Genomic DNA, 14,788 nt, shown 5'->3' with positions numbered 1-14,788 from the left:
CCAGATGAAGGGAAGAATCATCTGGGCAGGTGAGCCCACACCTGGAGCCTGGCGGTCCCTTTCAGGCATAAACTAGCTAGAGTGCTCTGGGGAGGGTCTCACAGGAGCTAAGTGGTCTGGAAACAACACATAAAGAACAGTCAAAAGAGACTAATCATCAAAATAATAATAATAGCTGCTAACATTTATCAAGCACTTGCTATGTGCCAAACACTGCACATAGCAGCTAACACTGAACTTCACATGTACCAACTCATTCAGAACTTACAACCTTATATGATGGTGTCGCTGTTTTATAAATGAGGAAACTGAAGCTTGGTGGGATTTGCCTTAGTTTGTACTCCTGGTGGCAAAGCCACGGTCCAGCCCAGGTCCGTCCAGCTCAGACCAGTGTTACTCTGTACACTGTAGAGGAAAGGGTATAGGTCCATCAGGTAGACGTGAGGGCGGCAGAACTGGTCCTCGTGTGAGGGAGTTCTTGGTTCCCGCAGCCATGATGATCCCAAACTGGAGCGAGTCCCCATCATTGGAAGTGTTCGAGCTGAGGGAAAATGACCCGCTGGTGGGATCCTCTAGGCAAGATGGACTCAGAAATTGACCCATGGTGACCTAAGTGTCTAGGCCCAAATTGGGACACCTCCCACACCACCCCAATGGATGGGCCTCTTGGAAACTCTCTGGTCTAGCACTGCAGGGCCAGGGAAGAAGAATCCCGAATCCAAAATCCTGGATTGCTGCTTACCATGCATCTTCCTTCTGGACTGGCTCTCCATGCAAACAGGACCACGTCTGTCTACTCAGCCTCTAGACATGTGACTTATATTTGTGATTTAGTCAGATATAGCAAATGTAACTTGGTCTTGGTTGAATAGGAGAGCTGCCTTGCCGTGCCATTTCCCAGAAGGGAATGCTGAGTCTCCTGGTCTCAGACAGTGACCTCAGGTGTCCTGCACATTTCACCTGCCAATGACACGCCCTTCCCCTCCCATGAATTCCAATCCAAAGAGTTTGAAGTGTATTTTCATGGAGGTGTTTGTGTTACTTAATCCCAACTAAAAACAGGTCAGTCTGCCTTCTGGGCTCCTGAGCTGTGGCCTCCCCACCACTCTGTTTTATTTTGCAGATTGTGGGTTGGAACTTGCCAAATTGTTCTTGGAAGAGAGTCAGAGGCAGAGTGTAAGCAGCAGGGAGGGTGGGGTTTGTGAGGTGGATGCTAGGCTGAAGCACACCCCAAGGTCACCTGCTCCTTCTCTCCTTCCCCTGTGGGGAAGGCCTGCCCTCCCTTGGATCAAGGCTGGCAGGCGTGGCCGGGCAGACCTCGGGTGGGAGGGCTGTCTAGCTCTGTCTGGTTCACCCCACCTTGTCCCTGGCTGCTTTGCCTCACCCTGGAGAGAGAGAGAGAGGGAGAGAGAGAGAGAGAGAAGAGAGAGATCAGGTGTGTTTACCTTAGCCAGGGGAGGAGCTTTGGAAATACCTGTCTCCAGGCCACTAAGATGAAGAACGGTCACCTCTCACCATTAGTGTGATTCATTGCTGTCACAGCTGAACTCCACGGGGGTAGAATCAACCGGCTCAAGCCAACCGGCTACCGATTTTATGGAGCCAACCCTGGCCCCGTGCCTGGTTGCACAATAGTGGGACAATAGCCAAGGCCATGAGGGCAGAGCAGGTGATGTTGCGATTGGATGTTCTGAAGGTCTTGGGGTGGTAGGGGCTGTTGCGGGGTGGGCCCCTGCACTGTCCAGAAGAGTGGGTGCCTGCCTCTGAGCCAGGCTTGGAGGCAGCCTGGGGAGCAGAAGGAGTTTCAGGAGATTCCCTTGTGTGTCCCTTCTCTCTAGTGTGAGCTTGAGCAGACTCTAGTATCTTTCTCAATTTCCATCTCTGCAAAATGAAGTCCTTCCTCGCCATAGGGTAATCTGGGCCACTTAGGCCTCAATTGTACAATATCTTTCCTGTTACCTCACAGGGTCAAAGCGATACAATGGACACAAAACACTTAAAAAGTCCTACATGCAGATATGTTATTACTATTTATATTCTCATCCATTTTCTTGTGTTCTTTCTTTGATACGAGGGTTCCCCTTTTGTCTGTTGGGCTAGGGAGCAAGTTTTGACGTGCCCACGTACTGCTGCAGCTTCCTCCTCGGTAAGCTGGTGTCACAAAACCTGCCTGGCTGAGTTGTTCAGAGGAACAAAGGAGATGGAGGAGGCAGGGGGTGTTTGGAACTATTGAGAACCACAAAATAGATGGAATTGTTACTAAGTGAGGAGAGCTGGGCACCATGCAGGAAGGCAAACGTGTAACAGACATCATGATCTGAGTCCTCACAGAGGCCAGGTCAGGTTTGGCAATCTGAAATACGTGACAAAGATAGTTACAAAGCCAAATGCAAGCCTTTAGGGCCACGCCAGTGGCATTCAGAAGGTCGTGGAGGAAAGAAAGGGGTAGCAGAGGGTGGGCTTGCTCCTGGAGATCTTTCTGAAGGTGGCAGGTGAGCCTGCAGCTGTTTTTCAGAATTAAGAAGGGATGTGGTTACTAGAGGAGAAGGACTGCAGCTGATGAGAAACAGCCTCTGCTCTAGTTTAAGCCTAGAAGTGAGTTCTGAGAAAAGTCAAGAATGCATTTTTCTCCAGGGTATTCACTGTGGGAGAGGTGGGTCAAACGGGTTTGCCCTTGCCACCAGCAGTTGAAGCAGAAGAAAATGTCCCCATCCCCTGCCTGCTCAGGGAGCAGAAAGGCCTCTGTGACCTTGACTCTTAGAGACATTGCCCTTTGGCAGCTCCCAGGACCTGTGTGCCCTTGGCTCGGCCATCTTGAAGCCAACACTTAAGGAATGGACCCTCCAGGGCCCACCTCCTCCCACGCCCGCCTTATAAGACCCCAGTGACCCTGGCATCTGTGGCCATAGCAGGAGACAGGAGCCAGCACTCGCTGTGGTTCAAGATCTCTGGGCAGCACAGATGGGGCCTGAGAGCTGCCACCTTCCCTGCCGAGTGGCCATGCATGCCATGCAGCTGAGGACCAACCCCAGCTAGGAATCAGGGCTTTCGAGGGGTTTCTGGCTTCTTTCCAGCTGTGAGCCAATAGCAGGAAGATTGATGGGGACTTGGCGTCCCAGGCCGTGGGCTCTGCACATGAGGGCTGGCGGACCTGGAAATTCCCATCTTGGGGAGGCTGGCGGTGAGGGCTTTCGCCTTGTTTCTGGTTTTTGAGAACCAGGCAGACAGAGCTCAGCTGATGTTCTGGCAGGTAACCTCCCTACCCCACCAACGCAACAATGACCACCCAGACTGCTGCCCTGACATCGAAGAGTCAGGAGACAAACAGGAATGGCAACTGAGGACACTGTCCCATGGATCAGTGCTGAAAGAGGGATCCGGGAGCTGGGGAGTGTGACTAAAAGGCTCTCTTTGGCCCCAGCCTGGAAAAATCGAACAAAGGGAGGGGGTTGGGGGGACTTTTGCTTACCCTGTAGCTTTTCTGGCATGGCAAAGTAGCATTCTTATCCCATTTTTCCCTGTATCCTGGGAAAGCCTGGAAGAACAAGTGGGGCCAGACACCAGCAGGGAACAACCGTGCTCCATGGGTGTCCAGGGAAGAAAGGGAGATCGGGGATGCCAGGTGGGTGGTAGACGGTAGAGATCGTGCTGAGGGTTAGGGAGGGGAAGGTGTTCTGGGAGCTTAGGGATCACCAGGTAGAGGACAGCCTAGGGAAGGGATTATAGTGAGTGTCCTTGTCCCCTGGAAGGCCAGTATGGGGTGAGGGTAATGAAGTTGACAGTTATTAGGACCTTCTTCGGCCATGCATTTTACCTCCATCATCTCAATTCCTACAACTCTGCAAGGTATGTGCTATCATCCCATGTTATGGATGGGAGGAGACCCAGAGGGAGACCTTGCAAGGATCATACAGTCCGTAGCGAAGAGTCAGGATGCAAAGGGATTTCAGTGTGAGTGTGTTTGGCCCCTGCACGCAGAAACTCATGGGAGGAGAGGCTCTCCTGGGTTTCTCTCTGGGGCATCATGGGTCACAGGTTCAAGGAATCAGGGCCTTCCTGGAGGAGAGCAGGGTGTCTCTGAGAGAGAGGTTTCTTATCCCCAGTGTCAGCCAGGACCTGATTACTTCAGTCAGCTAGGGTGTGGGGACAGGAAGAAGTGTGAGGAAGGACGTGGGTGTGAGTGAAGTGAAAGTGGTGAGACATCCTGGGCTCTTAATGCTTGGACTTCTCTGGAAAGGACAAATGAACACTTTAACAAAATTTGTCACAGGGCTCCTGGTGAAGGCTTAGGGTGGGGGTGGGGAGTGTGAGGAGAGGGGAAAGAATGGGGAATCCCCCCAAAAGGACGCTGGGGGAGCGGTCAGCAGCTACTGACCACCTGCTGTCTCTCTGTGGGGGAAAACTAGGTCTTACTACTTGTTATAGCACAGATGACTTCATGGGAAGAGGCTGCCTTAGGCAAGTTCTGAGTCTGTGCCATTGGTGAAATTATTTTACCTCTGGGACTTAACCATTTATTTAACAATTGGTGGTCCACCAAGTGCCTGGCTTTATTGTAGGCACTGGAAGTCTAGTAATAAACACAACAAACAAAAATCCTTGATCTCCTGGAGCTTAAATTTTAGTAGAAAGAGAGACAAGAAACAAGATAAGGAAAACATAACTTATCAGATATAATAAGTGCTACCTAAAAAAAAAAGAAAAAGAAAAAGCAGAGAACCATATGATTTCAATGATATGTGGTATATAAACCAAAAACAACAAAAGAATAAGACAAACAAATGAGAAACAAAAACTCATAGACACAGACAATAGTTTAGTGGTTACCAGAGGGTAAGGGGGTGGGGGATGGGAGATGAGGGTAAGGGGGATCAAATATATGGTGATGGAAGGAGAACTGACTCTGGGTGGTGAATACACAATGGGATTTATAGATGATGCAATACAGAATTGTACACCTGAAATCTATGTAATTTTACTAACAATTGTCACCCCAATAAATTAAAAAAAAAAAGAGAGAGGAAAAAAAGCTAAGAAGGGATTTGAAACGTTGCATAAAGTGGGTGTGAAAATTACAGACTGGGATGCCAGGAGGGTCTTCTGAGTCAGCCTATGAAGAAAGACCTGAGCAAGATTCGGCAGGATGCTCTCTGAAGGAAGAGTGTTCAGAAAGAGGGAACAGCTAGCGCAAACATTCTGAAGCAGAGCGTGCCTGGAGGGTTAGAGGACTATCAAGGAGACCCGCATGGCTGAAGTGCATAGAAGGGGCAGGGAAGTTGGAGACAAGGTCATAGAGGTCATAGGGGACTTTGGCTTATACTCTGAGCCCTTCGAGAGTTTGAACAGGAAACTGAACCCAGGGTAAAGTGAGTGGGTTGGGTGGGATGACCTTGGAGGCCCTTTCCAGTTAGTCAGTCTAGGTCTCCATTTAGGATTGAGCCACCTTCGTGCACAGCATTAAGGTCTGGCAGGGAACGTAGAGTATGTATGTGTGTGTGTGGTTATGGGGTGGAGGGTTCTGGCTGAGATATCCATTTTTTTAGACCACTGATGTGTTTGGACCAAGTAACATTAAAGTCCTATCTAAGCCTGAAATTTTTAAACCTCTCAAAGTGCCCGGCTTGGGGAATTTCTACTTGGCAGCTTTGTGCCACCTGAGTGTGCAAGTTGCTACTTGGGAACATGTCACAAGGCTTGGTTGCGTGATCAGCTTGGCCCCTGGCGGGTTTGCCCCTGTCTTGCAGGGTGGTGGGGAAAGCAGCAAGTAGCTTGGAGTCAGGGCAGCCTGACCTGGGACCCCAGGACCGATCTCAGCCCAATCAGATGAAGCCCCTCTGGGCCTGCGTCTGTGGGCCTTTATCTGAGGCTGCTCTCTGTGGGCACCATGAGCCATCCCTTCAGGGCAGGAAGTGTAGCCGAGGAGGGAGAGACAGCTGAGTTGTCACTGTGATCAGAGGCTGGGGCCAGAACACTGTTTTTCAGAATCTGTGCTGAGGTGGCCAAGCAGGGAGGCCCACAAGGAACCTGAGGGACATCCTGTGGTCCCAAGTGAGCCACACAGAAATGCTTGTGACGGCCTTGCTCTGAGCTCTCCGAGGCCTCAGTAGCCAGGGAACAGGGACAAGGCTGAGCCAATGTAGGGGCTGCCCTGTGTCCCCGCTCTTGGCTCCTGACTCCGGCTGGGAGCCAGGCCCCCCACACCTGCCTGAGACAAGAGGTGCCATCTGCAGGCCATTTCCTTCTGGCACCGACCTGCCGTCCTCAGGTCTCATTAGTAATCCTGCTGGGCTGCAGCTCTGACATCATAACTTGTGGCAAGTCACTGGGGGCTCAGTGAGGGTCCCCAGGCTGAGCAAAGGCAGGCTTCCATGGGAACAGCCCCACACCAGCCCTCAGCCACTCCCCGTCTTTGCCCTACTAGGGAATGACACAGGAGTCTGCAGTTAGTGCCTCAGGCCCCAGGGCCATGCCCTGAAAATCACCTCCCCTGCCCCCAACCTAGGGCAGCTTCCACAGGGCTGCTGCGATGCTGTCTAGTCTCAGGGGACTCCTAGCTACAGAACAGGGCCTGGGATAGGATATATCAGGGCGAAGGCCCAACTGGGCTGGAGAAATGAGGTTCAGGGAAGGCTCAGGGGGGCCCACAAATGCCCCTGAGTGTCTTCCTCAGCTGTCATCAGACCAGGCTGGGCAGAGAGCAGGGGCTATGATTCTACTGGCTCCGGCCTCAGCCAGTGTCCTCCTGGGTCCTGGTAACCTCTGCAGGCCTCCCGGGCTGCCTGGAGGGTGCTGGATATGATACCTCTGCCCTGGGGTACAGGGGCCAGGGTGGGGGCTGCTGTTTGCTTTGCAGCGGCTCACAGCTTCCCCCTTCCTCAGGTGCCACCCCCCACATGAAACCCTGCCTTCAGCCTGCCCAGGCAGGCAGGCACAAGGTGAAGACTCGCTTGCCAACCCCTCCTCCCTGCCTTTGTTCTTTCCTGCCCCGTGGACTTGGCTGAAGTGTGAAGCGAGGGATTGCCAGTCTTTCCATCCAGGCCCTTGGCAACTGGCACTTCACAACTCTTCCACCGAGGACACAGCCAGCAACTCCATGGACAGGTGGTACCTGGGTGAGTCCCCTGAACTCCATCCCTCCCACCTTCTCAGATTCTGACACAGGTATCCACCCCGTCACTTTCAAGTGCACCCACCAGGCCCCAGATATGCAGGAACAGCAGGATTTCTAAACAAGGACAGCTCAGTACGGAATCCTGGGCATGATGTGATCCATGCTCTGAGCATCTCTGAGCTGCAAGAGCTGGCAAGACAACTTGTCCAACAGACTCCTTTTCTGTCTGTCTGTCTGTCTGTCTACCCATCTGTCTATCTGCAGGAACTCCAAAACCAAATTGCTGGGTTCAAATCTTGGTTTCTCTACTGCCTCGCTGCCTGACTTCTGGCAAGTTATTTAAATTCTCTGTGCCTCAGTTGCTTCACCTATAACGTGGGGATGATAATAATGCTTTCATTACCTCAGAAAGTTGTGATGATTAAATGAGCTAAGTTTTGTAAAGTGCTTAGAACAGTGCCTTGCACATAGAATTAAAAAATGCAGCTATCAACTTGCTTTCCCAATGCCTCTTTTTGTCTATCTATATCTATACCTATACCTATATCTATCTATCTATCTATCTATCTATCTATCTATCTATCTATCTATCTATCTATCTATCTATCTTTCCACCTATTTTTATGTCCCTTATTATTCCTGAAAGACTCTATGGTGGCTTACAAAGATAGACAAAATACGCTGAGATGCCAAAAGGATATACGAGATCAGATAATTAAGTTCCCGAACTCAGTGATATTGCTGAATATCACTACGGTCACCTTCGAAGTCCTCCCCTTGGGAAGCTATGCACCAACACCAGCGCCTAGTCCACCTTTCAAAGCAATTTTGCAACTCTTTCTGGAACGGCCATCAGAGCTGTCATCGTATTACCCTTGATGTCCAGAATGTCATCACAATGTCTTCCTTTCAATATTTCCTTTATCTTTGGGTAAAGAAAGAAGTCATTGGGGGCCAGATCAGGTGAGTAGGGAGGGTGTTCCAATACAGTGATTTGTTTACTGGATAAAAACTCCCTCACAGACAGTGCTGTGTGAGCTGGTGCACTGTCGTGATGCAAGAGCCATGAATTGTTGGAGAAAAGTTCAGGGGTCGTCTAACTTTTTCACACAGCATTTTCAGCACTTTTTGTTTAACTGTTTAACTGTTTGTCCAGTTGGTACAAATTCATAATGAATAATCCCTTTGATATAAAATTAAAAAGTTAGCAACATTGTTGCAACAAGTTCGCGAATGTAATTGTCAGACCTCGTATAATAAGGGGCACCAGTGCCTTGTGTAAAGAGAGGCAGTACCTTGCAGAGCACAGCCTTGGGGGGCCTGGATTTGTAGCCCTGGTTCTGTCACTAAGTGGGTGTTTCACACAAGGCCCCCAACCTTCCTACCTGTAGTCTTCCTGGTGTGTTCAGTGGGGATCATGGCACCGCCCTGGCCACTTCCAGGACTCATTTTGGGGAACAAAGGGTCAGCCTCAGTTTCTGTATCTGTAGAATAGTGCAAACCTGAATTCAGTGGGACAGTACATGCAAAGTGTGACATGTGGTCACCTCCTACTCCTCATTAGCTCTGTTGTAATATTTTCATGAATATTCATCACTTGACTCTGAAATCAGAAGAGAGCTGAATGGGTGTCACAGCTCCTAGTCTGCAGGGCTGTACATCCTCTCTTTCCATCTTGCCCCCAGGCTCACTTTCATTGGAGGGCTTTTCTGTGTCCAACAGCTAATGTTCAACAAAAGGTTAATAATCCCTACTATTTCTCCAGTCAACACAAATATCATAGTAACAGTAATGACATGTATTGTGTACCAAGCCCCGTGCCATGCTCTGTATGTGCATTACCTCATTCTCTCCTCACAACCACCCTGCGAGGTGAGGAACAGTCCTGCTTTACAGATGAGGAGACTGAGACACAGACAGCTCAAGTCACTTGACAGAGGCCATTTACTTCGCAAGTGGAGGAGCCAGGAAGTGAATTCAAACCTGGACTCCTGCCACTGCTCAAGGAGGATTAATAGATGGATTCATTCCTTTTGGAATGACTAACCCATGCCTGGTCGACACTGACAACTGGCTACTATTGAACACCAGCTTCATTTGGAGGCCAATTCAATTGACTAGAACTCAGCTAGGTTTCTGAGCACCCACAGAGTAACCAGTGCCGGGATCCCTGTGTTAAAAGAGGCCACAGTGGAGTGGGGAGGTAGCCTCAGAGGTGTGGGAAAGCACCTGGCTCCTATAGCTGAAGCCTGGCTGTCAGTCCATTTTGCTTCTGACTGGCTGTGTGACTTTGTACCAGAGCCCTGCCCTCTCTGTGCCATGGATGTCTCATGTGTAAAATGAGGAAAATAAGACAAGTGCAAGGAAATAACAGTCAGGAAAGTGCTTTGTAAATCATAAATGCAGGGCATTTTCCCTGTGGTAAAGCTCAGCCCCTTCTCGAAGAGCCTCCAAGGCAACATGGGAACCTGGCATGCAAACAACGAGAGCGCCATGCTAACTGAAGCAAGCCCTTCATGTTTGTAGAATAGGTGGAAAGTGCCAGAAGCGGCAGGGAAAAAGAGATTAGTTAGGGATGACTGGAGCCTTTCTGACTGAGGTGTGAGCTGCTAGATGCATCTCGATGGATGAAGAGGATAACAGAGGAAAGGGCATTCCAGGGCAGCAGAGGTCAGGAGGTGTGACTGTTCATGGTGGGCTCAGGGTGGGCTGTGAGGTGGGAGGGGCCAGGCAGCTCGGCACCAGCCCAGGGAAGCCTTGAGTACCAGGTAAGTAACACCAGCTGGAAGAGTAATCTCTGCAGTGATTAGTGAGGTGGACAGCTGCTGGGGTTTGGGTCTCTGTGAGACCCTGACGTGTAGTATACACTGAACATAGTTTGAAACTCCCGCTTCCCATTGCCACAGCCCCAGCCGTGGCTTCTCCAGCTGGTGGAAGAACACCCCGGCTTGCGGACTGTCACTGGCCCTCCTCTCTGGAAATTTCCTTTGGGAGGTTTTGGAATTCAGCCAGCTCCTGCCTGCCCCTGTCTGCCTGCGCACCTCCTCACCCCTCAGCGGGAGCCCCTTCATCTACACCAGGGCTTTTCTTGTGACCAGGGTAAATATTACCTGACACTGTTAATGTTTAATGCCCCCACCTCATCCCTGGCACCCCACGGCCAGGCACTCTCCCTGAAGCACAGGCAGCAGGAGAAAGGCAGTGGAGACGAGCCCAGTCTGCTAGGGCAATGGCAGGGTGGTCGACGGATGATGGTGAGTGTGTGTGAACGTGCCTGCCACAGGGGTGGCCTCTGCTTGGACCACCTTGGAGGGGTAAGCTGGACCCCATTCTTCTGTGTCCTGGTGCCCCTGCCTTCCAGAGTGCTCAGCACACTTCCCTCATTCTGGGCCAGCTGCCTAAGAAAATTTGCTTTTACAAGAGGATCCTGCCTTAATTCCAAAGAAATACACCTTGAATAGCAGAACCTCGGGCACCAGTAGAAGCTGGTTTGCGATTGAGGGGTGCGCTTCCACCTTGACTTTCTGGCGTGAGCCGGTCCTGAGTCAGTGTATCTTTCTGGGTTATCTAATCTCACAGTAGGAGGAGGACGGGATCAGGCTGGGGAAGGGGCAGGTCACTCCGGTCGGCCTTCTCAGGCTGGCGTGGGGTGACAGCCCCCAAACAAATAGCATACGCCCAGAAAGATTTCTGCGGTGGGGGGTGATGCAGGCCTGGAGGCCAACAGGGGACTGTGTTAACTGCGTGGGCTTTGAGACAGGTTTAGAACAGATGAGAGCTTTGGGGGAGGACAGGCTCATCAAATGGCTCAAGAAGAGGTGGTCAAGGAGAAGACGGTTTTCCGGTGTGCTGAGGGAGCTGTGGGTCTAGTCGCGGCTCTGCTACTAACTCCCCACACGACCTTGACCAAGCCTTGAACTGATCTGGTGAGACGACCTTGAAGGTCTTCCGTGTGGGGACAGGCACCTGGGCCCCCGTCGCCTCTCCTTGGCCTCTGGCCCTTCAGGCCCAGGCGCTGACCCCTCCTAGCCTGTTTGCTCCTGGCCTAGGGAGCTTGCCGCTGGGACAGCTGGGCTCACCAGGCCTTGTGGTCTCCATGGCCCAGAGCACAGCTCAGCACAGCCTGGGAGGTGCCAACTTGCACATTCCTTTGACCTTGGGCACTGCTTCCCTAGTGCCAAGGAGGGTTTCAAACAGGGCAGGAAAGAGGGGCCACCTTCAGCTGAGGCAGAAAAGCTCTGGCCAGACTATCCTCCAGCTGCCCAAGGGCAAGTGTGCTCAGTTTACAGGGCTGGAGGGCAGAGCTGTGACATCTGCCAGCTGCTGAGCAGCTCCACATCAGGGTGAGAAGACCACGGGAGGCAGGGGGCTGGGCCAGATGACCTGACCTTGGAAGTCTCCTTCCTTGCGACCATGAGAGGCGGCATAGCAAAGGGATTAAGTATCTAGATTCTTAGCAACCCACTGCCTGGGTTCATATCCCAGCTCTACCCTTTACTAGTTGTGTAACTGTGGGTGACTTACTTAACCCCTCTGTGCCTCCATTTCCTCATGGATTATACTGGAATAATATTAATGCCTCATGAGGTTGCTATGAGAGTTGAATAAGTGAGTGCTTTGTTAGCCATAGCTTGCTATGTTGTAAGTATGATACAGTAACGTTTCTTATATAAATCTGCTTCCCCCAGAGGGTAACAACATAGGAGAGAAGAATCTAAAAAACTGGTTCAAGACCCAGTTCTGCCTGCAACTTTCCTTGGGACTTTGGACAAGTCTCCAAACTGGGCCTCAGTTTCCTTCTTCTTCTGTTCATCCATTCATTCATCTCATAAATATTTGCTAAGCCCCTTGCCGTTGATTAGTCATGTGGGGAGAGACTGCTGGTGAGTCTAACGGGAGAGGTCTTTTTCCGCCTTTTCTGAATTTCGTATAATGCGAGGGGAGGAAAGAACCAACCCCTCCCAGAGTTGCCAGAGGCCCACAGGCAGCATGGCTTTCTGCTTTGGATGCTTAGTATTTGGTCTCAAGTTGACTGTGTTTGAAGCAGCGTAGGGCAGATACCCCCGATAGCAGTGGCTTTTGCAGACCCACCAACCTCCTCTCCCAGGGGTCTCTCTTTAACAGCCTCTTCTTGCCCACTTGGGCCCTGGGAGGTGCTGGGATAAGAAGGACCGAGTTCTACTGTTTCTGTGGCTAGAACACCCTACTGTGTGTGACTTGCCCCTCACCCCATCTTTGGCTCTCTCCTCAGGTGGTAACCCCAAGGGGGATGTAGACCCGTTCTACTATGGTAAGCCTGGTGGGCCCCTCCGCCCACCTTTCCTGAGCCTGTCTCCCTGTGCCCCCAATTGGTTCCTAGCCTCTCCCAGCCCTGGATCCTGTGGCCCCCTCGTTCTCAGGTTTCGTGGGGCTGCTGCCAGTGTGGGCTGTGGGAGGGGTGCCCGGATGAGCCCTCTCACCTCCTTGCCCTCTCCTTCCTCAGACTATGAAACCGTCCGCAATGGGGGCCTGATCTTCGCCGGCTTGGCCTTCGTCGTGGGGCTCATCATCATCCTCAGTAAGTGGGGCAGGCCTCATGTTGGAAGAGGGGTGCGGGATGGGTGCACATCTCTCCTCAAGGCCGCAGGGCACACTGGCTCCCCAGGTGCCCTCTCACCCCTTTTCCAGACCCTGTAAGGGAGGCGTGGGTCACTCTGCTCCCCTCTTCTCCCCCATGCCGGGTATGGGAACTGAGGGGTACACTGATGGAGAGAGGCAGCTTGGTCATTTCCCTACTTGGTCCTTGGATCACACAGAGGAGGTCCCCTGTTTCTCACATGTGCCCTCCAGTAGACCCGAGAGGAGCTGCCAAGATGTGGGGGCTGGCTCCCTTTGACCCTGGGAAGCTCCAGTATAAATGGGGGGGTCAAATAAGGGGAGGGAACTAACCTCTACTGGACACCCCACTCCCTCAGATCTGGGTACTTTCTTGGCTTGAGCTAAAGCTCAGCCCATTTAATCCTCTCAGCAACACTCAGGGATGGCTGTAACTGTCACCATTTTCCAGATGAAAAATCACAGCCCCTCTGAGAGGTACAGCAACTTGCTCAAATTTCCACAGCCAATCAGAAGCAGAGTCCGTTCAGCAGAACCCAGCAGTGTTCATCCTGCACTCTATTCCCCACCTGCTGCTGCAAAGCAAGTGTAGCTGGGAACCAGAGGTCTTAGGCCCTGCTGTTAGTTTAGGGTGGACCGCCAACTCCCTGGACCTCAGTTTGCTCATCTGTTAAATAGGGATGATCCCATTTGCCTCATTGGTTAGGGCTAGCATCCCAACACATAGCAGCCAAGAAGACACTTAGAAGGATCCAGTGTAGGCATGGTGTGTTCTGGGGGGATAGAAGGGTCCTTGTATATCCCCCAGCCCCAGCAGGTACACAGCAGGAGCTTAATAAATGCTTACATGTTTAAATCTGAAGACATGTTTGGTCCCCCCAGTTCTCCTGGAAGCTCCTTCAGGGAGGTGCTTGCTGTGTAGCAGTTGAGCACATAGGTGTGGAGGCAGATGGGCCTGAGCAGGGATCTGGGCTCTGGACTTATTGCCTTCCTTCTTCAAGAGCTTATTGAGCAGCTACTACGTGCCCAGCACTGTGCAGGGGGCCCAGGCGTGGCTGCCACTCTCAGTGAGGACTGTGAGGATCACAGTCCTTTGAGGTTCCACCTTGCAGTCAATGTTTATTGACCAACTGACGGACTTGGGCTCCTGAATGCGTATGGCCCAGCCATATATACAGACACAGTCAACTGCGGCCTCCAAGCCACACTCCAGGATCTCCGTGTGGTGTTGGCAGGAGGTAGGGAGGAGAGACTACAGAGCTGAGTTCTCCAGGGTAGAGAAGTTCTCCTTGGAAGTGAGAGGTCAATGAAAACTAACCTCCTTTCTCTCTTCAAGGCAAAAAACTTCGCTGTGGGGGCAAGAAGAAGCATCGGTGAGTGCCTTTCTAGTGTAACTGACTGAGGTGGGTGGGGCAGGGGAAAGGAGGGGACAAGCTGAGGATTTTGGTCTCTGAGGCCTGTGAGAAGCGGTCCCCAACCTCAGGGACCCTGGACTGACCACCTCCCCTATTGTCCTCTTACCTGTCTTTTTTCCTTTCCCATCTCAGGTCAGTCAGTGAAGATGAGCTATAATGACAGGTACGTTCGGGAGGGGTGCAGCAGAAATGGCTGTGGAGAAATGAGGAAGAACTTGAGACTGCGCCTGGAAGAACTTTAGGGGCTTCCATTTATCAGCCAGACATTCTGTCACCCATCCTGTGTTTTTAAATGATGGCCAAGTGTCTGGTGTGGTATGTGTGGCCGAAGGGAGGCTATAGAGATGTCCCAGAGAAAGGTAAGATGAATAAGGAATGAAATGAAAATCCCCACCTGTACCCCCATCGCAACCCAAATCCTGCCTTTGTCTTTTCAGAGTCAGCTGTGCTCACTACTGCCCTGGGCCGGCTGAGGAGCCTTCCCTGAACTGCAGACCTTTGTCCCCAGCACTGCCAGGCCCTCGGGCTGAAGGAAGCATCAGGTTTCACGTGACCCCTGGGTGGGCATCACTGCCTTCCACCCCATACCACCTCTGTCTGATAATAAAGCTGGCCTGCGAGATGGCTCCTTCCATGGCCTGCCTCCCTCGCTGCCTCTCTCCTATAA

General features: G+C 51.7%; 1 protein-coding gene across 2 annotated transcripts; it reads left to right on the top strand.

Moving 5' to 3' along the window:
- The first annotated feature begins 6,906 nt into the window (after positions 1-6,906).
- On the top strand, positions 6,907-14,788 carry FXYD2 (FXYD domain containing ion transport regulator 2). 2 transcript variants are annotated; one of them, XM_033120195.1, is made up of 6 exons: positions 6,907-7,112; positions 12,363-12,401; positions 12,594-12,668; positions 14,043-14,079; positions 14,254-14,284; positions 14,559-14,788. In XM_033120195.1, the coding sequence occupies exons 1-5, from the start codon at positions 7,094-7,096 to the stop codon at positions 14,276-14,278; spliced, it is 195 nt and encodes a 64-aa protein (XP_032976086.1). In that variant the 5' UTR covers positions 6,907-7,093; the 3' UTR covers positions 14,279-14,284; positions 14,559-14,788. The 2 variants fall into 2 exon arrangements, with proteins under 2 accessions (XP_032976086.1, XP_032976084.1); XM_033120193.1 differs by lacking the exon at positions 6,907-7,112 and adding an exon at positions 10,263-10,365.

Source organism: Rhinolophus ferrumequinum, chromosome 11 (assembly GCF_004115265.2).
Source record: "Rhinolophus ferrumequinum isolate MPI-CBG mRhiFer1 chromosome 11, mRhiFer1_v1.p, whole genome shotgun sequence".
In the NCBI taxonomy this organism is placed as follows: domain Eukaryota; kingdom Metazoa; phylum Chordata; class Mammalia; order Chiroptera; family Rhinolophidae; genus Rhinolophus; species Rhinolophus ferrumequinum.
Note: the sequence above shows the minus strand (reverse complement) of the source record. Positions and strands in the feature narration are given on the sequence as shown.